The 24688-nt window shown below is 47.6% G+C and overlaps 1 protein-coding gene across 1 annotated transcript in view; it reads left to right on the top strand.

The window, feature by feature from the left end:
- The window catches only part of SYNPO2L (synaptopodin 2 like), a 40996-nt gene that overhangs the window by 9546 nt on the left and 6762 nt on the right, over positions 1-24688 (top strand). The window contains exons 2-3 of the mRNA XM_056848253.1: positions 8534-8685; positions 8917-9587. Of these exons, the coding sequence (XP_056704231.1) occupies positions 8534-8685; positions 8917-9587 (823 nt within the window). The remainder of the gene's footprint in view (positions 1-8533; positions 8686-8916; positions 9588-24688) is intronic.

Here is a 24688-nt window from a genome sequence, read left to right as displayed (position 1 = left end):
GTTACTACTCTGAAGATGCCTGCCACAGTTGCTGGCGAAACGTCAGGAAAGAAAATTCCAAGACCACGGTTACACAGCCCGGATAACCTACAAGAACCAATGAACTCTGACCGTGAAAGCCTTCGACAATATTTTGAACGCCTCTACGGGGAGGAAATATTTCAACAGACCCGGAGATTGGAAACACTTCGGAACAAGAAAGCACATCTACTTTGTTCTTTAACTTTTCTACTGCGATGCAGAGACACTGGAACCATTCCATCTTTTCTCACAAGTAAAAGAATCTTTAAAACTTCACGAGCTAACCGCATTTATGACCATCTAGAACGGGCTCTCTTACAAGAGAGAATTCACACTACCCGCAGAGAACTTGCTGCCACAGACAAGGAGTTGTTTTACTTACATATCAATACTAGCCACAAAATGAGAAGCCATGATTGGGACAAGATTGATAATCTCACCTACAGAAAAATGGAACAGGGGTTAACCAGCCATACTTCCAGACAGAAGCAAAAGTTTAACAAATTACAGGAAAGAAGACAGAACAGTCCAAAACTTGACAACAAATGGATTATCTTCAATCTGACAGACCGACAACTCTCACCTGAAGAAACTTCCATCTTAGCTAAGGGAGGAAACTTTGCAGTCACTCCCACCCAAATTCCAGTGGAAGACATCATTGCAAATGTAGAATCTGCCATTCGTAATCTACCTGAAGAAGATGCTGAGGAAATAAGAGGAGAGACAGCAAGAATTCTACGAAAAGCAAAGCCCCCTGCTAGCAATATAACACGCAAGGAGAGAAACGCCATCAAGACCCTCAATGCAGATCCAGAAATCATTATTCTACCAGCTGACAAAGGCAATACCACAGTGATCATGAAAACAGAAGAATACAAAAAGAAGATTGAGGAACTTCTGGACCCTGCCACATACAAAAAACTAAAACGAGATCCAACTTGCAAAATTACCAGGAAAACTAGCATTCTGATCAAGAATTCCACTCTTCATCCCGACACACACAGAAAACTATGCAAGACTGAAGCACAACCACCACGATTATATGGACTACCTAAAATTCATAAGGATTCCGTTCCACTCCGACCCATCGTGAGTGCCATTGGTTCCCCAACATATGAATTAGCTAAATATTTGACCACCCTCCTACAGGACCACATTGGAAAAACCACTTCTTACATCAAAGATTCAACTCACTTCATCAACAAAATCAGTCCGTTAAGACTCAATCCAAAGGATATATTAATCAGTTTTGATGTTGTATCCCTCTTTACCAAGGTTCCAGTAAAAGACACAATCTCATTGATTAACCAGATTTTTCCAGAAGATATAACAGCCTTATTTCACCATTGTTTGACAACAAGTTATTTCCTATGGGATCAAGAATTTTATGAACAGATTGATGGAGTAGCTATGGGAAGTCCACTCAGTCCAGTAATAGCAAACTTTTACATGGAATATTTTGAAAAGACAGCATTAGAATCAGCACCTTACAAACCTACAGTCTGGTTCAGGTTCGTAGATGATACATTTACCATTTGGAGCCATGGTGAAGAAAAATTAATGGACTTTCTAAACCATCTTAATAATATCCATCCAAACATTCAGTTTACCATGGAAAAGGAAATTGAGGGTAAACTCCCATTTCTTGATACCCTTGTCATCCGTAAAACAAACCTTCAGTTAGGTCAAAAGGTCTACCGGAAACCAACTCACACAGATCGCTACTTACACAAAAACTCCAACCACCACCCCCGACAGAAAAGAGGAATAATCAAAACATTAATGGACCGTGCAAGACGGATCTGTGAACCACAGTTTCTCAAGGAAGAAACTAATCATCTAAATCACGCACTGCTAGCAAACGGCTACTCCAAGAATGAAATCAGAAGGGCCATTAAACCAAACAAAAATCAGAAAACTCAAGAAAAACAGTCTCCCATAGGAAAGGTATTCTTGCCATTTATTAAAGGAGTCACTGATAGGATGGAGAAACTTTTGAAAAAACATAACCTACAAACAGTGTTTAAACCCACCAAGAAAATACAACAAATGCTACGATCAGCAAAAGACAAAAGAAACCCCCTCACCTCTGCAGGAGTATATCGTATACCTTGCAGCTGTGGAGAAGTTTACATCGAGACCACAAAACGCAGCATACAAACAAGGATAAAAGAACATGAAAGATACTGCAGACTTGGCCAACCTGAGAAATCAGCAGTGGCTGAACATGGACTGACACAAACAGGACACAGGGTCTTATTCCAAGACACTGAAAGACTGGACAATTCTACCAACTATTTTGTCAGATTGCACAGAGAAGCCATTGAAATTCATAAACATCAGCACAACTTTAACAGAAAAGAGGAGAGTTTAAGAATGAATAAGGCTTGGCTTCCTGCCCTGAAAAACCTCCAGACAAAGACAACATTCAACAATAGCCATACAGATTAGTTTTGGATTACACACATTAACAGATCACTTCAGGATACAATGGTTCCATATTAACATACCATACCCTCATTAGCACATTATCTTGATACTTACAGGACAATACTTTTGCAGGACAATACTCAGCTCAAACCCAACCCCTTTCTGACTATATATTACTCTTCCTACACCCTTGACACTGAGAGACACTGTCCTTCAGTGTTACTACTCTGAAGATGCCTGCCACAGTTGCTGGCGAAACGTCAGGAAAGAAAATTCCAAGACCACGGTTACACAGCCCGGATAACCTACAAGAACCAACTCTGGGTGTTGTTTCTTTTTCTTGTGGACCTTTATCGGTCTCTCTTTTTAACCTGGGCCTCCATCTGTTTGAGATCAGGAGAGGGTTTTTGGTTTGCTGAGGTACTGACTGTGAGGAGTCGGGCGGGGGGGTCTGCTGGAGGCATCTCACCCCTTCTCCTAGTTGATATTCAGATAATCACATGTACACATGAAGCTGCCTTCTACTGAATCAGACCCCCCTCAGTCCATCCAAGTCAGTCTTGTCTACTCAGACCGGCAGCGGCTCTCCAGGGTCTCAGGCAGAGGGGTCTTTCGCATCACCTCCTTGCCTAGTCCCTTTAACTGGAGATGCCGGGGATTGGACCTGGGACCTTCTGCATGCCAAGCAGATGCTCTGCCACTGAGCCACGGCCCCTTTCCCTAAATCATAAGACAATGAGGTCAAAGCCCATCTCTGGATTCCGACAGATGCCTCTAGAAATGCTGGTAGGTTCTCCCCAATCACACTCAGCAAGAGACATAAGAAAATGTCTGCCACGGAGATGAGAATGGGATTTGGGGGGGGGGGTTACACACTTGCTCCCCACCTACCACTAGCCCATCGCATTCCGACAGGGTGGTTTTTTCAGACCAGGACCAGTGATTTTGACACTCTGATCTAGCAAGCCTTCAGTAGGCCAACAGTGTTCCACGTGAAGAGACTTTACAAGACAGAATGAATCGAGCCAGCTCAGAGCAGTTAGGGCCCTACTTCATGCCTTGCCATGATTGCTCTGGCCTGGAAGGCCTCAGCTAGCCTGATCTTGTCAGATCTCAGAAGCTAAGCAGGGTCGGCCCTGGTTAGAATTTGGATGGGAGGCCTCCAAGGACTACCAGGGTCGTGACGCGGAGGCAGGTGGAGGCAGACAATGGCAAACTACCTGGGAACATCTCTTGCCTTGAAAACCCTACGGGTTGCCATAAGTCAGCTGTGACTTGACCGCACAAACACACACAGTAGCCCTGTTCACAAGTTACCGTGAACGCCCGTGCAATCCATGTACGGTGTATGCTTGATTTTTCTTTATACATGCATTGAGTAATTCTCATGTTACATTCAATATGTGTACAGCTGAACGTGTGATTGAAACCACACATCTATCTAGGTATTGGTCCCTGCTTTTATTTGTAAAAGTGAACTCATGTTGGCTCTTTCTTACAACCTGATATGCATTCATAAATACAGGATGTACATCATGTATTCATTGCAACATGTGAACAGGGCTACTGGAGGTCCTACAAAACTTGGTGGAACGAGGGGAGGGGAGAAGAGGGGTGGTGTTTAGTAGGACAGGAACAGAGGAGCCGTCTTGCTCAGACTTACTGATTTCACGTTCTCATTCCAAAGTTTTTATTTTCTTTTCTTTTAAGGCTAGAGGTGAAGGAAGAGCAAAGATTCTTAAAGGCCAGGATGAGGGCATGGGTGGTTGTGGGTGCGGCACATGAACAATTCCTATTTTAAGACTGCAGGGAAAGCACAGAGAAGACCCCCAGGGTCCGGGGGTCCGGTAGAAGTCTCGCAAATGTCTAGACAGCTTGTACCACCACAAGACAGTGGCATGGTTCTCCTCGCTTCTGGGGAGAGGTTTCTCATGGCTTGACTCAGCCCTCTGTTTGCTGGTCATGGACCGTAATAAATACCTTTGATTTGACTCAGCCCTCTGAGACACGGGGGCGCATCGACAGTACTTCCTCACGCAGATCCACTCTGCTTCGCTCCCCGGCTTCCACGGCTGAAGAAGAGAGTGGCCATGGGTGCTTTCAATTTCACTCAACCAACTTCCACATTTGAAACAGGGGACATGGAGTGGGTGTCTTTACCATCAGCAGGAAGCTTGGGAATTTGACGCTGGGGCTGTTTCACATCTCAGGAAGGTTGAGGCGCGAAATATACATTGTTACAGGCTTTGACATATTGAAGCAAATGAACATAGTATTAATGTTGTACATATGCAGAATTATTCAGAACATAACACAACTACATATACAAACTGCAGAAAATACATAAAGAAGTTTAATGTCCTTTTAAAAGGAAGAAGAATGTTATATGCAAGAGGCTTTTGTCTCTATCGCTCTAACAGAGGCTTCAGTAACATTCAAGAGACATATCTTTGTAAAAGACCTTCCCAGATGAGAAACGGTTTCTCATTGTCCTCTAGACTGAGAATCGGTTTCTCATAGTCCTTTACCTGACTTCTAGACTAAGAATCGGTTTCTCAAGTCCTCTATAGTTATTGAAAGCAGAGTCCAATGTCAGACTCCAATGGCTACACATACAGATACAGTATGCTGTTCATCTACTCATGTGATACTAATGTTGAAATGTAAACTATAATTGTGCTTTATGATTTAAACATGAATGCTAGGTCCTAGAACTTAATGAATGGGTTCAAATGAAATGTCTTTTTCTGTAGATGAGAATGATACTAAAATTGAGAATATAGAGTAAGGATAAAGCTTAAAACTGATTGTTTATAATTAGCAACAGAGTCTCCTGTAAGGGGAAATCCAAATAAGGTAATGAATAGGAGGCTTGATTGAATGACAGTCAATCCTTCACCTACCTTTAGCTTCTTGATAGAAGGACAGTGAAACCTACCTTGAGAAACGGTTTCACATACCTTGATAAACAGTTTTACAGCCACAAGTTGACTGAAATAGTATAAATACAGACACAGAAAGGCTAGTACTTCAGACCTCTTTCAGAGGGTCTCAAGAAGAGGCTGTTGGTATGTATGGCTTTACAAATATATTATTCTACAGTGTGAATTAGATACTTTGAACTAAATCAGACTTATTTGACTGTTATATTTAAAGTGTTGGATTTTAATACTGAATAGTATGTAGAACTTGTTTGCTTTATAGTATACATTGTAAACATACATTGTTACTGAACATAAAGACTTTGTAACTTGCATTTACACATATTTACTGGAAGTATATCAATAAAAAGACTTGCTTTTTTAAGTGAGTAAAGTAGTTGAGTCCTGCTTAGTAGGTGACTGGCTGAATAAGATAACATACCACTTCTCAGGAAGGGGTCAATTCTAAGAGCTTAGTCACTCGAAAGGCACTGACCCGCTTCAACATCAAGGCCTGAGGGCACGTGGGTTGTGGGGTTTTTGTTTCATGGTTTGTTTTTTTGCCATCAAGTCACAGCTGACTTATGGTGACCCCTCATGGGGTTTTCAAGGCAAGAGATATTCAGAGGTGGTTGGCCATTGCCTGCCTGGCATTCCTTGTGGTCTCCCATCCAAATACTGATCAGGGCCAACCTTGCTTAGCTTCCGAGAACTGATGGGATTGGGCTTGCCTGGGCCATCCAGGTGAGGACGCCTGAATTGTCCAATTGTAAAAAAGAAAAGAATGTTGGTTCTTGTAGGTTATCCGGGCTGTGTGACCGTGGTCTTGGTATTTTCTTTCCTGACGTTTTGCCAGCAGCTGTGGCAGGCATCTTCAGAGGAGTAACACAGTGTCTGTCCTTCAGTGTTACTCCTCTGAAGGTGCCTGCCACAGCTGCTGGCGAAACGTCAGGAAAAAAAATACCAAGACCACGGTTACACAGCCCGGATAACCTACAAGAACCAATGAACTCTGACCGTGAAAGCCTTCGACAATATTTAGAAAAGAATGTTTTTATGCATCTGTGTTGGGATTGTTTTCTGACTTATGTTATACCTTGTGGGAATTGCAGCTTAGAGCTGTTGGGGTGTGGTGGCTGTGGATGACCAAGTCCCTGCCTTGAATTCAGCCTCAGGGGTGGCCTGGGCTTGCCAACGTCCAGGTGGAGCTGGGAGATCTCCCAGAATCACAACTGATCAGTTCCCCATGAGAAAATGGCTGCATTGGAGGGTGGACTGCATATGGCACATTTATTCCCTACTGGATCCCTCCCCACCCCAAACCCTGCCCAAGCGCCACCTCCAAATCTTCAGTAATTTCTCAACAGGGAGTTGGCAACCATAGCTGTGGATTCATCAGGTGACCTGAGGCAAGTTAGTCTTTTGTTGGCCTTAGCAGTCCCACCCATGGGGATAATATTATTTTGCAGGGCTGCGGTAAGGTGATCAACAAGGAAAAGGAGTAGGGTTGCCAACCTCCAGGTGGTGGCTGGCGATCTCCCACTATTACAACTGATCTCCAGCTGATAGAGATCAGTTCCCCTGGAGAAAATGGCTGCTTTGGCCATTGGACTCTATGGCATTGAAGTCCCTCCCTGCCCCAAAAACCTCCTGTCAGGGGCAAAGAGGGAACTGGCAACCCTAAAAAGGAGGTACCCGTCGTTTGCCAATAACGCTGCTCTAATACGCATCGACGAAACAAGATGGCCCAGGCTAGCCTGATCTTGTCAGATCTCGTAAGCTAAGCAGGGTCAGCCCTGGTTAGTATTTGGATGGGAGACCACCAAGGAATACCAGGGTTGCTGTGCAGAGGAAGCCACTGGCAAAACCACCTCTGTTAGTCTCTTGCCATGAAAACCCCCAAAAGGGGTCGCCATAAGTCGGCTGCGACTTGACGGCACTTTACACACACCCATGAAACAGTGCTTCATGGGCACTCTGAACACCTGAACCTCTTCTGCAGAAATGCGAGGGATTGTTGGTATATTTAAAGGCTGAATGGCTGCTTGCGGGCTCTGCTTTCTGCAACCCACCACTGGCCTTGGAGGCTGGCTGGCAGGGCAACCCCTCCTCCTGGGCCTGCAATACTGGCAGCTGGGGCCAAGGGAATAAAGGGGTGGGGGGAAAGTGCTGGGAGGGGCGGTGGCTCAGTGGCAGAGCATCTGCTTGGCATGCAGAAGGTCCCAGGTTCAATCCCCAGTGGCATCTCCAGTTAAAGGGACCAGGCAAGTGGGTGATGTGAAAGACCCTTTTCTGCCTGAGACCCTGGAGAGCCCCTGCCAGTCTGAGCAGACAGTACTGACTTTGATGGACCAAGGGTCTGGTTCAGTATAAGGCAGCTTCATGTGTTCATGTGTTACAAGGCAGTGCCTGGCAACCGGGAGGACGGTTGTGGGGGCGCTCAGCATCACAGGAGATTAAAAAAAAAATGCAGCCTCAGGTACTTACTGGAAGTTCTTGCTGGAATTGACAAAGGGTAGATCTAGAGTTCTGCACGTGTTTTGCTCCCTCTGATGGTCAAATCGACATCATACAGCCTTAAATGAAGCGTTTCTCCTCATACTTTAAATTAGCAGCTTTTTGTGCTTCGTAAAAACTGGTGTTATATTGAATTGATCGCTAGAGGGTGCAAACACCCCCGCCCCAAGAAACAGACAGCCATTTTCTCCAGGGGAACTGATCTCAGTAGTCTGGAGATCAGTTGTAATTCTGGGAGATCTTCAGCCCCCCTCCCCCTACCTGGAGGTTATGTCTACCAGATCTATGGTCTACCCTGTGTCGACCAGATCACCCCTGTCCACATGCACATTCATTGAAAAAGAAAAAAATGAATCCATCACTGGGTCCAGAAAACCAGGGTTTGCAAGGAACACAAATGTAAAACTGCTGAACTTCTGTGAAGAATGTGCAGCTTCACTGTAATCATTTTATTTACTGGAGACCAGTTGACTTTCCCCCCGAATAATTATTTGAAGGATGGTGGAAGACTTCAGGTTCTGATCCAGGATAAGGACCTCGGACTCACCTTCCCTGGGCACCGTTTGGAAAGAACCTGGCTGCTAAGCTATGGCGCCAGCTGCTCCTTCCCTCCTCACCAGCTCCTCTCTGCTTTCTCCTCCTAGATCCGCAAGAGGAGCAAAGCCTGCCGAGGGGGCTTGTGGGAAAACGATGAGTTGGTGTCCATCAATGGGAAGCCATGCGCCAGCCTCTCCCATGCGCGCGCCATGCAGATCATCGACTCCTCCAACGGCATCCTCAGCATTGTGGTTAAAAGGTAACGGGGAGGACTGTGGGATTGACTGCCAGGAGAGCATTTTTAAAAATTTAAGTAGTTTTCTTTCTTTTATAAACTTGTATACACCCCGCCCTCCCAAGGCTTCACCCAATATCTCCAGGATCTTCCCAACCCAGAGTTGGGAAACATCTACATGGATATGCCAAACGATGCCCATGGCCCGGAGGATAACTGACCAGGACTCTTCCATTCTCTTCCTCTCTCCCCCAGGGCGACCAGCGGAGACCCCTCTAGTGCAAGGCTGCTGCGCTCCCCGTCCCCCAAACAGGCCCGAGCGGTCTCACCAGCTTCCCCCTTCAGCCAGGCGACTCAGGCCCTCAGCCCTGAGCCACGGGCCGCTCCCCCCGATGCCCCACCGCCCCAGCAGCAGTCCCGTCGGCGGCAGGAGCTGGAGACCCTCACCTCGCCCCCAGATAGCGAAGCCTACTACGCCGAGACGGACAGCGACGCTGACAACGTGGCCCAAGAGAAGCACCGGAGGGCTCGCAAGAAGAGCCCCCGCTCCCCACCGGGGGGTCCCAACAATAAGGCAGGCGAGCCTCAGGACGAAGTGTCCCTCTCGGAGCTGAGTGGCTACGAGAGCACCCCGGAGGCCGCGGCCCAGACGCGAGAAGGGGGCGAGGGCCCGGTGACCGGAGTGGCCAAGAGGGAGATCGTGTGCCAGCCGGGCAGCCGCACCGACACCCCTTTCTCGGAGAGCGAGGCCTTGCTGGAGCTCCCCCCACCCGAAGAGCGGGAGCCTTCCCCAGAGGCCCTGCTCCTGCCTCACGCTACCAAGGCCATCCGCGCCGAGAGGCACCTCATCCCCATGGTGGGGCCCGTGGAGCACCCGGTGGACGAAGACCTGACCACCACCTACGCTGAGAAAGCCAAGCAAGCCAGTAAGTGTCCTGGGCATCTCCTCCCCTTCCCCGCGTCCCAGCCTTTCTGCACGAGTCAGCTGTCCTGGGTGGGAAATGTCAGCAGAACTGGGTGGAGGGTCCAGTGGGGCCCCGGGGTCACCAGTCACTTTGCATAATCTGGATGATACACTTCTGCTGATACGGCCCAAGATCGCATTTGCCCTTTGAGCTACCGCATCACGCTGCCGACTCATGTTCAGTGTTTGGTCTACTGAGATTCTTTTCATGCACACTACTGCCAAGACAAGTCTCCCCCATCCTATAATTGTGCGTTTGGTTTTTCCTACCTAAATGCAGAACTTTACATTTGTCTCTGTAAATGTAATTTACATTTACAGTCTTGTAAGTAGGATTCTATTATTTAATTTCTGTACCGCTTAATGAGTCATGTTAATACTTATGCTGTGTTTCTGTTTCTTTTTGGTGGTTCCATATTTCTAATCTCCTAATGCATTAGTTATTGAATGTCCCATTTTGCTGATTGTACCGACTCACTATGTGTACTCCGCCTTGAGTCCATGTAAGAAAGGCGGACTATAAATAGCATAAACAAACAAACAAATAAATAAATAAATAGCCTTTATCAGAACCAAGGACCAGTATCAATCACCTAGGGGTTATGTTCCTGCCCCACTTATGAAAGGTTAGAGTCCACGACATAGATTGGGCTGAAGCTCTCCTGCTTGCACATCTAAAAAAAAAGTTTATTAAAATGCCCAGAAAGAAAAACAACCCCACGCTAGCTGGCGACTTTGGCTGCTTTCCCACCAAGCCCTGGCCCTGTGTCTCATCTCCTCCCAACTGCAGTGGTTCTTCCGCACAGCATCAACAGCAGTTGTCTCCCTCCCAAATTTTCCTCCCTCCCCTCAGGGTTTCTGCGCCCCAAGGGTCTGAGCTCCCTCTCCCTGTGCACCACGGTCTTCATCCGAACCAGGCCCCCAGGCCCCTGGGAAGCACTGAGTTCAGAATCCATCCCTCAGACCAACCTGGGGATGGCCCTGGGGGAAAAGTAGTTTTATGTGGCCCTAGAAAATCATACGTTTCCAACAAGTAAACAGCTTTCTCCTGGGTGTTGATAGTAAAATATGTGCTAATGACTTCTCAGTAAAATGGCATATTTGTTCTGTGATTAAGGGGAAACCAAAATGGGTTACTGGGACACTCCCTTATTGGTATCAGACTAGGGCTACGTGTCTTCCAGAACCCACAGCGGAATAAGACTAAAATCTTGTTATCATAGAAACTATGATGGGCTTCATTAGTAAAATTCAGAGTTTTTGCGCTACCTATTTACATGCAGTATTGACAATTGACACTGGTTTCCTGAATCTGTCTCTCTCTCTCTCTCTCTCTCTCTCTCTCTCTCTCTCTCTCTCTCTCTCTCTCTCTCTCTCTCTCTCTCTCTCTATCTATCTATCTATCTATCTATCTATCTATCTATCTATCTATCTAATTATGAATAGGGCCCTACAGTGTGGATCAAAAAATCTGCACACTGGGGCCAGGAATAGACAGGGGAACTTTCTACAAGCCTGGGGGAAGCCCATAAGAAATGCCAAAAACAAAACCCAGTGACAACATTGGGAGTTTTTAAAAACCAAACCATAGAAGGAAGAATAATGTGCCACCAAGACTTTGCACATTATTCTTCCTTCTATGGTTTGGTTTTTAAAAACTCCCAATGTTGTCACTGGGTTTTGTTTTTGGCATTTCTTATGGGCTTCCCCCAGGCTTGTAGAAAGTTCCCCTGTCTATTCCTGGCCCCAGTGTGCAGATTTTTTGATAGAGATGGATTGACTCAATAAAGGAAGCCACAGCCTTCAATTTGCAAGATCTGAGCAAGGCTGTCAAAGATAGGACATTTTGGAGGACTTTCATTCATAGGGTCGCCATGAGTCGGAAGCGACTTGACGGCACTTAACACACACAAGACTTTGCAAGATACGTGGTGAGACCTCTGCAGCCCTTTTGGCAGTTGCTAGGCAACCTACAACCTCTACTGCAGAGGCTGCCAAGTTAGTAGGGGGGGGCAGAGTAAAAAAGGTAAAAGTTAGGAGGGAGGGGAAGTATAGTTGGAGGAGAAGGCGGGGAAAGGTTAAGAGATAAAGATGAAGACAGGGAAAGAGGATATAACCATGGGGAGGGGGAGAGACTGTGTCAGGGGGAGAAACAGAACAAAGTAGGTAGACAATGGGAAGGAAGGACAGGGAGGAGCTGCTGGGGGGGAGGAAAAGCTAGAGGGAGAAGGGAAATTAGATGCCCCCCCACCAAAGATCCCCACAGGTCCCCCACTTATATGATTTCTAAATGTGCTTGTTTTGAACTTGTAATGTCATATACATTTAGTTACATCTTTGATTGCATTTTATATACAACTACCAGTATATACTTTTTATAATACAAGCATTTATATAACCACATTTTTTTGTTTTGCATTTCTTATTTTATTGAGAGAACTTTTTATGTAGTAGCAGTAGGGTCTTCCTGCCCCCATCTCAGCAGGCCCGGCCCCTAGGGTTGCCAGGTCCCTTTTCACCGCCCTTTTCACGGCGGGAGGATTTTGGGGTGGAGCCTGAAGAGGGCGGGGTTTGGGGAAGGGAGGGACTTCAATGCCATAGAGTCCAATTGCCCAAACAGCCATTTTCTCCAGGTGAACCAATCTCTATCGGCTGGAGATCAGTTGTAATAGCGGGAGATCTCCAGCTACTACCTGGAGGTTGGCAACCTGACTTGCACCTGAACTGTCTTGTAGGAAGGCCTCGTTTTAAAAACAAAAATAATTTTAAAGTGTTTCATGTCCTTCTGGATCTTTTGCCCACGTATTCACATCGGGGGTGATGCAAGAAATATTCCTCCATCTCACCGTTGGACACATCCGTGGGTGTCGCGCGCACAGTTCTCCCCTTAACAAGTCAGCCGGCCACGTCCGGCCGTGAAGTTTGTGCATCTGCAATCAGTTCTGCCAGCAGGATTCGTTTCCTCCCGCTCGGTGGCTACAGTGGCCACCGTTTCCTGAATCGCTGTGTGGTGCCAGTGTGGATGTGGCGGACAGGGAGAAAAAAGGGATGTGGGCAGAACGGAGCGGGGGCAGAGGAGAGCGACGAGGATGGTCTGGGGCCCAGAGACCCAGCCCTGCGAGGAAAGGCTGAGGGAGTTGGGAACGTTTCGTCTGGAGAAGAGGAGGCTGAGGGGGGGGGGACAGGATTGCTCTCTTGAAGTATTGGAAGGGCTGTCGCTTAGAGGAGGGCAGGGAGCTCTTCCTGTCGGCAGCAGAGGATCATAGGACTCGCAAGAATGGGTTGAAATTATGGGCAGAAAGGTACTGGGCTGGACATTAGGGGGAAATCTTTTCCAGTGAGAGAAGTTCAGCAGTGGAATCAGCTTCCTAGGGAGGTGGTGGAGTTTCCCCCCCTCACCGGCAGTCTTTAAGCAGAGACTGGGCAAGCCCTTGTCAGGCTGATCCTGCATTAAGCAGGGTGTTGGACTAGATGGCCTCTATGGCCCCTTCCCAGCTCTATGATTCTATGGTGGCTACTGGCAGACCCCATTCATTTCCAAGAAGCCAAGTAGGTATGTCCCCTACATCTATGAGCACATCCTTTTAAATAACCCTTCCAGCACGTTCAGTGGAAACTATTTTGGACCGGTGCTCTTGCCGTCCCCTTTTGGGACAGTTTTCCAGCCTGCGTGGGAGCTTCTTCTCCTGCCATTTATGTCAATCGGGAGTTTCTTGGTTTGGAAGTGCATTTATCACCCAGTTGGGGCTAGTGGCAAAATCAGGTTCAGGTTTTACTAAAAATGAGTAAAACTTTTATAAAATGTGAATTTATTTCCTCCTGGATCCACTGAAAGTTGAGTTTCGAGACCCCGCCCTCCCCTGCGTCATCCTCGTAAGCCCTGAAACAGATGGCTGCAGATTCAGAAGACAGTTAGACGGAGAACAAAAGGTCTGGCACACGTAGGGTTGCCAGGTCCCTCTTTGCCACCAGCGGGAGGTTTTTGGGGTAGAGCCTGAGGAGGGCAGGGCTTGGGGAGGGGAGGGACTTCAATGCCATAGGGTCTAATTGCCAAAGCGGCCCTGTTCTGCAGGGGAACTGATCTCTATCGGCTGGAGATCAGTTGTAATAGCGGGAGATCTCCAGCCACCACCTGGAGGTTAGGAAATCAGCACAGAAACGAATGAGTATAACAAGGTGCAAAAATCTATTGAATGCTACAACAATATACAAACACTCTGACAATAAGATGTCAACTACTTAAATAACAAAACTATCCTAATATATATACAATACAGTGAATTCTAGTATACAGCTCCAAAGTAGCTTATTTTCCTCTTATTTGGAGCTGTATACTAGAATTCACTGTATTGTATGTATAAGTATTAGGATAGTTTTGTTATTTAGGTAGTTGACATCTTATTGTCAGAGGGTTTGTTTGTATATTGTTGTCGCATTCAATAGATTTTTGTACCTTGTTATACTCATTCGTTTCTGTGCTGATTTCTTAACCTAGTAGATATAGGTACAGAGGTGTCTTTTTCTCAGAACCTGGAGGTTGGCAACCCTAGACACGCACAGGGGAAGCTAAAGGGCCTGAAAGCTGCTTCGTGGGTGACAACTTTGCTATGTGGACTCATTTCGATGTAAAAAACGAGTACACCCAGCCCTCTGTACAATGTGTAGAAAACTGACTGGCGGCATGTTCTCCGGGTGGTTAAAAGCATGTCTTTATTCATGCGCGTGTCCCTGGTTATCTTCAGCACACAGAAAAGAGGATGAGGCAGGATGTGAGACCAAGTGTATGGCGCGGCCTCAAACATTTAGAGGGTCGTCAGGAAGAAAAAGCAGGAAACGTTTGCATTTTGGGGGATTACACACGGAACGACAGAATGGAACTAGAGGGAGGAGTTAGGTGAAACACTGAGGGGAACTTTTTAAATATGAGATTAACTATGGAACAAACCACCTAGGGAGGTGATGGAATGCTTTTCCTGGGGCAGATAACTGACACGGATGCTTTGGTATAGGATATCTTATTGGGGGGTGGGGGGTCTAGTAAGCAGCCCTGAGGGATCCCTCCAGTTTTAGGATACCCATAAACGATTTAAAACCCCATCTCTTTTTAAAAATGCCCTGAAAATCGGGGGGGGGGGGGACAATACCAACAAGCCAAAGAGAGAGAGAGAGAGAGGGAGGGAGGGAGGGAGATGAAATTGCCAAGTCAGACTGCCAGTGATTCAGTGCATTCAACAGCCTGCCAAGAGTTTCGGCTACCTTTCAGCTGAGGCTATTTTTCTCTTCGGAATAATGCGCAGCCGTGAGGCAAATGCTGAGCCAGGCATGCCCAGCTGTTCTGTCACCCGATCCTCCTCGCAGCAGGTGATCCCTCTCTTTGCCTCGGGGCTTATTTTTCACAGGCAGAGTCAGGGGCAAAAAGGATCCCGGGAAAGCCAAAACTGCTGCACAGAGCGCTTCCGAGGGTGCAGGAAGCAAAAGGGATGCCTTGTGGTGCAGCAGTCCTCGCTCAGAAGTTAAGGCGGCATCTTTGTCAGCTACACCCTGACAGCTGCTTCAAATGTAACGGATCTTCTAGACGGATAGCGCTTGCATGCAGGAAACAGCATTTCAGCCGAGCGGCACATGAACACATGAAGCTGCCATATACTGAATCTGACCCTCCGTCCATCAAAGTCAGTACTGTCTACTGAGACTGGCAGTGGCTCTCCAGGGTCTCAGGCAGCGGTCTTTCTCATCACCTACTTGCCAGGTCCCTTTAACTTAAGATGCCACTGGGGATTGAACCTGGGACCTTCTGCATGTACACATACAACCAAGCAGATGTATGCATGAAGATCTGCATTGTTATCCAGGACGGATATCTGGCACATGAAGTGCTGAACAGCATAGCCCTGAGCACCCCTCTAAGCCCATTGACGTCACTAGACTTGGAACAGCGTAACTCTGTTTAGGACTTCATTGTTAGTTGATAACTAGGCCGGTTCATATGAAAGGAGGCTTCCTTTAAATACTTGGATCCCAGATCATTTAGGGCTTTCAAGGTAAGAACAGGCCTTTGAGTTGTGCCCAGAAACAGACTGGCACTCAGTGTACGTATATTCCCTGTAGCTTAGACTGGCCGGCAACCTCACGGCTGCATTTTGAACCAAACGTCAAACAAGGCTGGTTTTTGTTGTTTCTGGGCAGTTGGTTTTGCAGTGCTGACCGCGTAGCTCTTATGATGACATCTAAAATGGCGGGTGCCGTAAGGCTCTATTTCGTGACGGTCACCAGAACGGCTTCCCTATTTCAGTAGTGACTGGTTCTGACTTTTAATTGGTGAAGTTATGTCCGTCGTGGAGAGTGTTGTCTGTTCCTCCCTGGGATTGCTTTGCAATACTGAATCCTTTGGTGGGCATTCCTCCACTGCTCCCCAAGGAAAGATTCTGTATCACAAGTTCCCACACTTTCTGAGTCATGGAGCGCTTTTCAGGAGAGAAATTCATCTCAGAGCACTAATTTTCACCTAGCACCTATATACTAAACCGAATGACAGTAGTATTTTTCTTTTCAGTCTCTTCATGGAGTACTAGGAGATGTTTTGCTCTGCGAAACATCTCCTAGTACTCCATGAAGAGACTGAAAAGAAAAATACTACTGTCATTCGGTTTAGTATATAGGTGCTAGGAGCACAGTTTGGGAACCTCTGTTCTGTATGGAAAATGTGACATTCCTGGAATCCATCTGTGCTGACTTCTGTGTACAGTAGAGCAATGGGCAGTAACAAAAATGCGAAAGCCTTCATGCAGAAGGTCCCAAGTTCAATCCCCAGCATCTCCAGTTAAACGAACCAGGTAGCAGATTATGTGAAAGACCGCAGTCCAAGCCCCTGGAGAGCCTCTGGGTAGGCAGTGCTGACCGTGATGGACCAGGGGTCAGATTCAGTATCAGGCATCTTCCTGGGGATCTGGGCTTTCAGCGCCAGCTGTTTTTGGCGCTCCCCTCCCTCGAACATGGCTAGCGCATCCCCCAAAGGGCTTGTTAGACAGGCAGCTGAAGAGCAGCTGCCCATCTGAGTCACCCTCACTCTCTCAGGGATGTCTGATAGTAAAATAAAAATAAAAATTACTGACTAGGACTCTTCCTCAATGGGACTCTGGCATGTATCAAAGTCATTTGGCAGCTGGAAGGCCGACATGTTAACAACCTCTCTCTAGTGTGGCGGTTTGCTACGGCTGCTTCCACACTGGGATGTGCGTGCGCATGGCTCAGCCATTCCCCTCCTGTCATCTGCCACAAGTGGGACTGAAACGGGGCTTTCACCACATATTCTAGCACTCTGCTGCCCATAAAAAGCTAGCAAAACCCATCCCCACTGGGCAAGATCCTACTATGCATTTACTCAGAAGGAGGCCCAGTTCAACAAAGAGTTCTACCTGCAGTGTTCCTTGATTCATTACTTTGTGTTCTCTCAGGGCTCTGGCATTCATGAATCAGTTGTCAACTATCGCTTCTTATTGCAGAATGGAACTGGGTACTGCTTTTCACTTAGAAACTAAACTAACTGCTTTTTTAAAATTGCACAGATCCTCATGAAGCAGCTTTGTTAAAAAATTTAGAATTATTTTTGTCTTTTTTCTATTAATTTTATATCCCGAAGGAGGCCCAAACTCTTCAATTTGATCTATTATATGCTGTATTGACCACTGAGGATTTGAGACTATCAGCACCGCATCATTTTCATAGCTGTCCATTTTAAATTCTTCCCCATATACTTTTAGTCCTGTAATACTGGAGTCTTGTCTAATCTTATTCGCTAGTACTTCTAACGCTAGATTGAATAATAGCGGTGAAAGCAGCTCAGGGTAAGAGGAAGCCAAAGTTTGCAAGGCCTACTTTTAGGCAGGCAGGTTCAACTGAAATCTGTCAGCACAGACTGCAGAGAGGCAGGCTGCTCATCTCCCCCAAACCCAGCAAAAGGAAGCGGGGCAAGATCCCGCTGGAGGGTTGGCTCTTGGGGAAGAGAACGAAATCCTTCCTGGATGTCCGCCGCATTGGTCACCCGTTGCCAACATTTTGGCAGAGAGAAGACATAACAGTGGCACCTAAAGTATGTCCCCCCTCGACAGCGGGTGTGGAAAAAAAGTTGCCACCCAAGTCCTGTCCTCAGCAGGAGGGCCCGGCATCCTCCAAAACAGCCGTAAACAAAAGGAGTGACGACTTAGCTGAGCCATTTCTGTTGGATGGGAACCAGGAAACTGTAGAGAATAGCAACGTGGTTCTCAACAACAGTGGGTCATGCTCCCGAAGTGGGTCGTGACTCTCTTGCACATCACGTGGATCATGGCGCTCAAACTCCGGAGCTGGGAGAGGGGGCCAGGCCCCGTCCTCACAGCAGTGGGAAAGGGAGAAGAGAAGACAGAGCCTGTTCCTTCTCCTCCTTTGCCCCTTACCCAGACTCATACCCCAGCTCCCAGTGCTGTGGGAGTAGGGTTGCCAACCTCCAGGTGGTGGCTGGAGACCTCCCGCTATTAGAACTGAGCTCCAGGTGACAGAGATCAGTTCACTTGGATCAAATGGCCACTTGGGCAATTGGACTCCATGGCATTACACCCCATTGAAGTCCCTCCCCTCCCCAGACCCTGCCCTCCTCAGGCTCCAACCCCTCAAATCTCTAGGTATTTCCCAACCCAGAGCTGGAAACCCTATGTAGGACGGGATGGACGTAGCCTGTTCGCATTGCCTCCTGGATCCGTACTGGTGGTGGAAAGGGCAGTCAAATCACAGCCAACGTATGGTGTTCCCTTATGGGGTTTCAAGGCAAGAGATGAACAGAGGTGGTTTTGCCATTGCCTGTCCCTGTGTAGCGACCCTGGACTTCCTTGGAGGTCTCCCGGCCAAGCCTGAATCACGGCCGACCCTGCTTAGCTTCCAGGATGCGGTGAGATCGGGCTAGACTAGGCCATCCAGGCCTACTGGATGCTAATCAGCTACTCTGGACATCGGTGGAGCTAATAGTCAGTTCTGGTGTGTGTGTGTGTTCAGTGCCGTCAAGTCACTTTCGACTCATGGCGATCCTATAAATCAATGTCCTTCAAAACATCCTATCTTTGACCGCCTTGCTCAGTTCTTGCAAATTGAGGGCTGTGGCTTCCTTTATTGAGTCAGTCCATCTCTTGTTGGGTCTGCCTCTTTTCCTGCTGCCCTCTGGTAGGCAGTTCTGGTAGGCAGGCAGTTTTAGCCCTTGCTGATGCAAGTCAGAGGAAACGTCCAGTTCTGGTCATGGTATTTGTACTGTGTCTTCTCCACAGCGTTTATTACTTAGAATAAGAAAAAGCATACAGTCAAAGGGGTCTGGAAATAAATTGCACGTGTGCCTTTGCTCCCTGTTTGCACTCATCTCATTCCAATGTCATATTAGATGAGGGCATTAATAGTCTGGTGACGGCAGCAATTATAGCCACAAACTACCCAAGAGTAGACCCGAAATGCTCATTGAGTCCCAGCTGTGCAGCTGAGGGAATTGCAGTTTGTGTTCAGTCCGGCCCGTTGGGCTTCCTCGGATTCCCCTCGCCAACTCCGACCTGCCTGTCCGTCTTCTCTCTGTGACTGAACCGCTTGTCCTTTCTGAAAGGCAAGATGGAGAAGAAGGTGATTGAGGGATCTGAGCAGGAGAGATCCTAGCAAATGCGAAGTCCAACTGCCCAAGTGGCCATTTTCTCCAGGGGAACTGATCACTATCAGCTGGAGATCAGTTGTAATGGCAGGAGATCTCCAGATACTATCTGGAGGCTGGCAACCCTGGTTCCCACCTCCTTCAGTGGGGCCCTTTTCAGCCTCCTTCCCATGAGCCCGTCCGGTTCCTACCACCCCGTGCCTGCTCCTGAGTAGGCCTTTTCTCCCTTGGGAACTGGCCCTGCCTGCCTTCCTTCTCTCTGCTCCTGCCATGCCCTCCCTGACCCCCGGGGCGCCTCCTTCTGCCAGTCACAGTGCTGCTGGCATGCTGAGGGCAGTGCCCACATTTCTCCCCATTCCCCTCCCCCCCAGGGCTGGGGTGCCCAGCAATGTGACAGGGACCCAGAGGGAACCTTTGTCTGGGAGGCAGTGATGTTCCGTGGAAGCCCTGGCAGGTGGTTGGGTGCTTTCCCCCCAGTGGTGCTGAGTTTGCAAGGGAGCCTGGACAAATGGTGAGCTTTTCTTCCCAAACCTGGCCTCCCCCCCTTGTGACCTTTCTCTGTTGGCCTTCCTGGTCAGTCTAGGGTTGCCAGGTCATCCCTGGCCACTGGCAGGAAATGGGGGGGGGGTGTTAGGGTTGCCAGATCCAGGTTGGGAAACTCCTGGAGATTTGGGGACGGAACCTGGGGAGGACATGGAATCAGTGGGGTAGAATGCCAGAGTCACCCCTCCAAAGCATCTCTTGTCTCCAAGGGAACTGATCTCTGTCATAGAATAATAGAGTTGGAAGGGACCACCAGGGTCATCTAGTCCAACCCCCTGCACAATGCAGGAAATTCACAACTACCTTCCCCCCACACCCCAGTGACTCCTACTCCATGCCCAGAAGATGGCCAAGATGTCCTCCCTCTCATGATCTGCCTAAGGTCATAGAATCAGCACTGCTGACAGATGGCCATCTAGCCTCTGCTTAAAAACCTCCAGGGAAGGAGGGCTCACCACCTCCCGAGGAAGCCTGTTCCACTGAGGACTCTGACTGTTAGGAAATTCTTCCTAATGTCTAGACAGAAACTCTTGATTTAATCTGTAGATGAACTGTAATTCCTGGGGGTCCCCAGATCCCACCGGGAGGCTGGCATCCCTAGGTCAATTGGACTCCTGCAGACACTGACCCACGTTTGCCCGCCAGCATGAAAGTCGTGGCCTTCTGAGAGTGGGGGGTTTTGCGGCTGAGAGAGGACCCCTCAGGGGCTTTCAAGGACAGGGGCATCGTGTGTCTTTCCTGCCACACCTTGGCTGCCTTTGAACAGGCTGGGGATTGCTTTAGAGTCCAAAAGAACCTATGCGGGGGCTTATCTAAAAAAAAAACCCAGAATATAAAGGACGGGCACCTGTCCTAAGCCTCTAACCCCTTTGTATTTGGCACTCGTTTAACTGTGACATCAACCGTGGAAAAAATCACTTTGGCTGCCAAAGTTCACTCAGCTCAGGATGTATTTCTTGTCATGGTGCACCTGTTGCTCTTCATGTAACATCTGCAGGAATTTTTAAAAGGAGACTAAATTAATAGGGCACGAAACAGCCAATATAAGGTACATTTCAGTTGATTCAGTTAATCAGCGTGATGCAGTGGTTAAGAGCGGTGGTTTGGAGCAGTGGAGTCTGATCTGGAGAACCAGGTTCGATTCCCTGCTCCTCCACATGAGCGGTGGACGCTAATCTGGTGAACTGGATTTGTTTCCCCACTCCTACACATGAAGCCAGCTGGGTGGCCTTGGGCTAGTCACAGCTAGCTCTCTTAGAGCTCTCTCAGCCTCACCTACCTCACAGGGTATCTGTTGTGGGGAGGGGAAGGGAAGGTGATTGTAAGCCAGTTTGAGTCTCCCTTAAGTGGTAGAGAAAGTCGGCATATGAAAACCAACTCCTCCTCCTCTTCCTCCTCCTCCTTCTCCTTCTCCTCCTCCTCCTTCCATTGAAATGAATGCGGTTCCCAGGAGCCGAAGTTTGCTGGATTCTCCAGATAGGATATATATAGCTGGAAAGTCAAACATAACTGTCAAACATATGTCAAATATAACTGTTGTCCATTCTATAGACAGCAATGCAGTTCATATCCCACCAATAGAAATCTTCTGATTGGATTAGAAATCTGATATCCTTTACTGTCTCTCCAGTACTATCTGTGCATATGCTAATCAATTCACCAATCACAATGCAATAAATGAAGGTAACACTGTCCGAAGTCTTCGTCTCACAGTGCAAACCTATTCAGAGTCACTCCAGTCTAGCCTGGCTTTAAAGCTGCACCGTGTGAGTTGCTTTGCTTGAGCGGAATCACCTGCCAGATTGCCACCCATTGCGGTGAATTTCCATGGGCCAGGACAGACCTTCACTCTTCAGCCTGTGCTAAAAATAGTCCAGCCTTTGAGGTCATCCGCCGGATTCCTCCGCTGCAGTGTTTCAAAATCTCCGGCCACTGTGAAGCGTCATTTATATGACCGTCACTCTGTAGAGATTATTCTTTATTTTTCACCTGGGAACAAGGGATGCCACTGGTTTATCAATGAATGCAAGAGACATGCCATCAAAAGGCTTTATTACTTTCATGATTGTAATGAAAACGAATAGGAAAATTAACATTAGTTAATATGTATTATTCTGGGACCTGGCTGTCTGGTTTAGAGAATCATAGAATCATAGAGTTGGAAGGGACCACCAGGGTCAACTAGTCCAACCTTCTGCACAAGGCAGGAAATTCACAACTACCTTCCTCCCACACACCCCCAGTGACCCCCTACTCCATGCCCAGAAGATGGCCAAGATGCCCTCCCTCTCATGAACTGCCTAAGGTCATAGAATCAGCCTTGCTGACAGGTGGCCATCTAGCCTCTGCTTAAAACCCCCCAGGGAAGGAGAGCTCACCACCTCCCGAGGAAGCCTGTTCCTCTGAGGAACCGCTCTGTTAGAAAGTTCTTCCTAATGTCTAGACGGAAACAGAACTTAATTTAAGCAGAACTGACTCAGAAGGAGAGCAGAGAGTCTGGAGAGAATTAAACAGACAGAGAACATTTCCAATCAGCATAGTAAAACACGCCTTGGACAGAAGAGATCTGAGCAGATAGGCCTTTCTTTCAACAAGGCTTCCGTCAACCAGGCTCAGCTGGTTCCATGCCTGCAGAGGTTCCTGTTTGCCACACCTACCCTGCTCTCTGGCATATTGGCATTTCCCTGCAGGAAGGCTTTCCCAATGTGGCATCAGAGCACCTCCCCCCTTATTTTTTTTAATAGCAGTATAGCTCTGTAGTATTCTAATGATAGTTTAAGCAAGTTCTCTGAATTCCCAGCATTCATTTTAAAAAACAAAGTAAGCTTCTAGACCCCTTCCTCGTGGAGATGTGCCATTTTCCTTATATCTCTGCGAGTGAAAAGGATAGAGATTTGCTTCTTCTTTTTTTAAATGAAAGCTGGGAAATCCAAGAACCCTGCTTAAACTATTGTTGCAACACTACAGCATTACAGGGCCTTTAAAAAAATAATTGAAATCGTTCATCTGTGGGACGAGGGAGTGCTTTAATAATGATGGCAGACCAATAATTGAAAAGTGGGCCAAAGGTGGGCGGGACAAAGAAAACAGACAGAAACATTCTGCACGAGGTCAACTCAAAATCGACTTCCAGAAAAAGATTGTGTGCAAAAATGATCTCGGGGTCTTAGTAGACCAAACACTGAACATGAGTCAGCAGTGTGATGCTGTAGCTAAAAAGGCAAATGCGATCTTGGGTTGCATCAACAGAAGTATAGTGTCCAGATCACACGAAGTGATGGTATCGCTTTACTCTGCTCTGGTTAGACCTCACCTAGAGTACTGTGTTCAGATTTGGGTACCGCAATTTAAGAAGGATGTAGACAAGCTGGAACGTGTCCAGAGGAGGGCAATGAAGATGGTGAGGGGTCTGGAGACCAAGTCCTATAAGGAAAGGCTGAAGGAGCTGGGTATGTTTAGCCTGAAGAGGAGAAGACTGAGAGGGGATATGATAACCATCTTCAAGTACTGGAAGGGCTGTCATATAGAGGAGGGTGCCGGGCTGTTTTCTGTTGCCCCAGAAGGTCAGACCAGAACCAACGGGTTGAAATAAAACCAAAAGAGTTTCCGACTTGACATTAGGAAGAACTTTCTAACAGAGCGGTTCCTTGGTGGAACAGGCTTCCTCGGGAGGTGGTGAGCTCTCCTTCCCTGGAGGTTTTTAAGCAGAGGCTAGATGGCCGTCAGCAGTGCTGATTCCATGACCTTAGGCAGATCATTTAGAGAGAGGGCATCTTGGCCATCTTCTGGGGTCACTGGGGGTGTTGGTGGGGAGGTAGTTGTGAATTTCCTGCATTGCGCAGGGGGTTGGACTAGATGACCCTGGTGGTCCCTTCCAACTCTATGATTCTATGATTGGGATAAAAGTGGTCTGAAGAGCCAGAAAAACCCGGAGGGGGACGACAACAAAAAAGCAGTGAAAATTAAAGGCATGTATGTGGAAATTAGGGAATAAACTGAAGCAGTGCAGGGGCAGAGCTGATGACAAACACCCCTGCAGAGAACCCCTAAGTGGGGGGACAGGAGGAAGAACATCAGAACATAAAGAAAGGCCCTGCTGGATCAGACCCAGGCCCATCAAGTCCAGCAGTCCGTTCACACAGTAGCCCAACCAGGTGCCTCCAAGAAGCCCACAAACCGGACGACTGCTGCAGCATTGTCCTGCCTGTGTTCCACAGCACCTAATATAACAGGCATGCTTCTCTGATCCTGGAGAGAATAGGTATGCATCATGACTAGCAGCCATGGATCGCCCTCTCCTCCATGAACATGTCCACTCCCCTCTTAAAGCCTTCCAAGCTGGCAGCCATCACCACCTCCTGGGGCAGGGAGTTCCACAGTGTGTTGTGTGAAGAAATACTTCCTTTTGTCTGTTTTGAATCTCTCACCCTCCAGCTTCAGCAGATGACCCCGCGTTCTCGTATTAGGAGAGAGGGAGAAAAGCTTCTCCCTGTCCACTCTCTTCATACCATGCAGCATTTTACAGTCCTCTATCATGTCTCCCCTTAACTGCCCTCTTTCCAAGCTAAACAGCCCTAAGCGTTTTAACCGCTCCTCATAGGGCCGTTGCTCTCGAGATTCAGCTGTAACACACGTTTTGTCAAAATTAGTTTCACACATGCATTTTAGAGGTGAATGGAGCAAACAGATGAAGAACAGTGACCTCCACATCGGGGGGGAAACAGAATGTCCACCATCCCTTGTCTGTTTGCTTTGCACAGATTTACTTGTTTGCTTGTTGGATTGATTGATTTATACCCCTGCCCTCAACTTCCAGCCAAAATCGTGCTCAGGGCGGCTAAAGACATGTAAAAATCAGACAAGTT

This window comes from Euleptes europaea, chromosome 4 (assembly GCF_029931775.1).
Source record: "Euleptes europaea isolate rEulEur1 chromosome 4, rEulEur1.hap1, whole genome shotgun sequence".
Lineage (NCBI taxonomy): Eukaryota > Metazoa > Chordata > Lepidosauria > Squamata > Sphaerodactylidae > Euleptes > Euleptes europaea.
The sequence above is the reverse complement of the archived record's forward strand: the minus strand, read 5'-3'. Positions and strand labels throughout refer to the sequence as shown.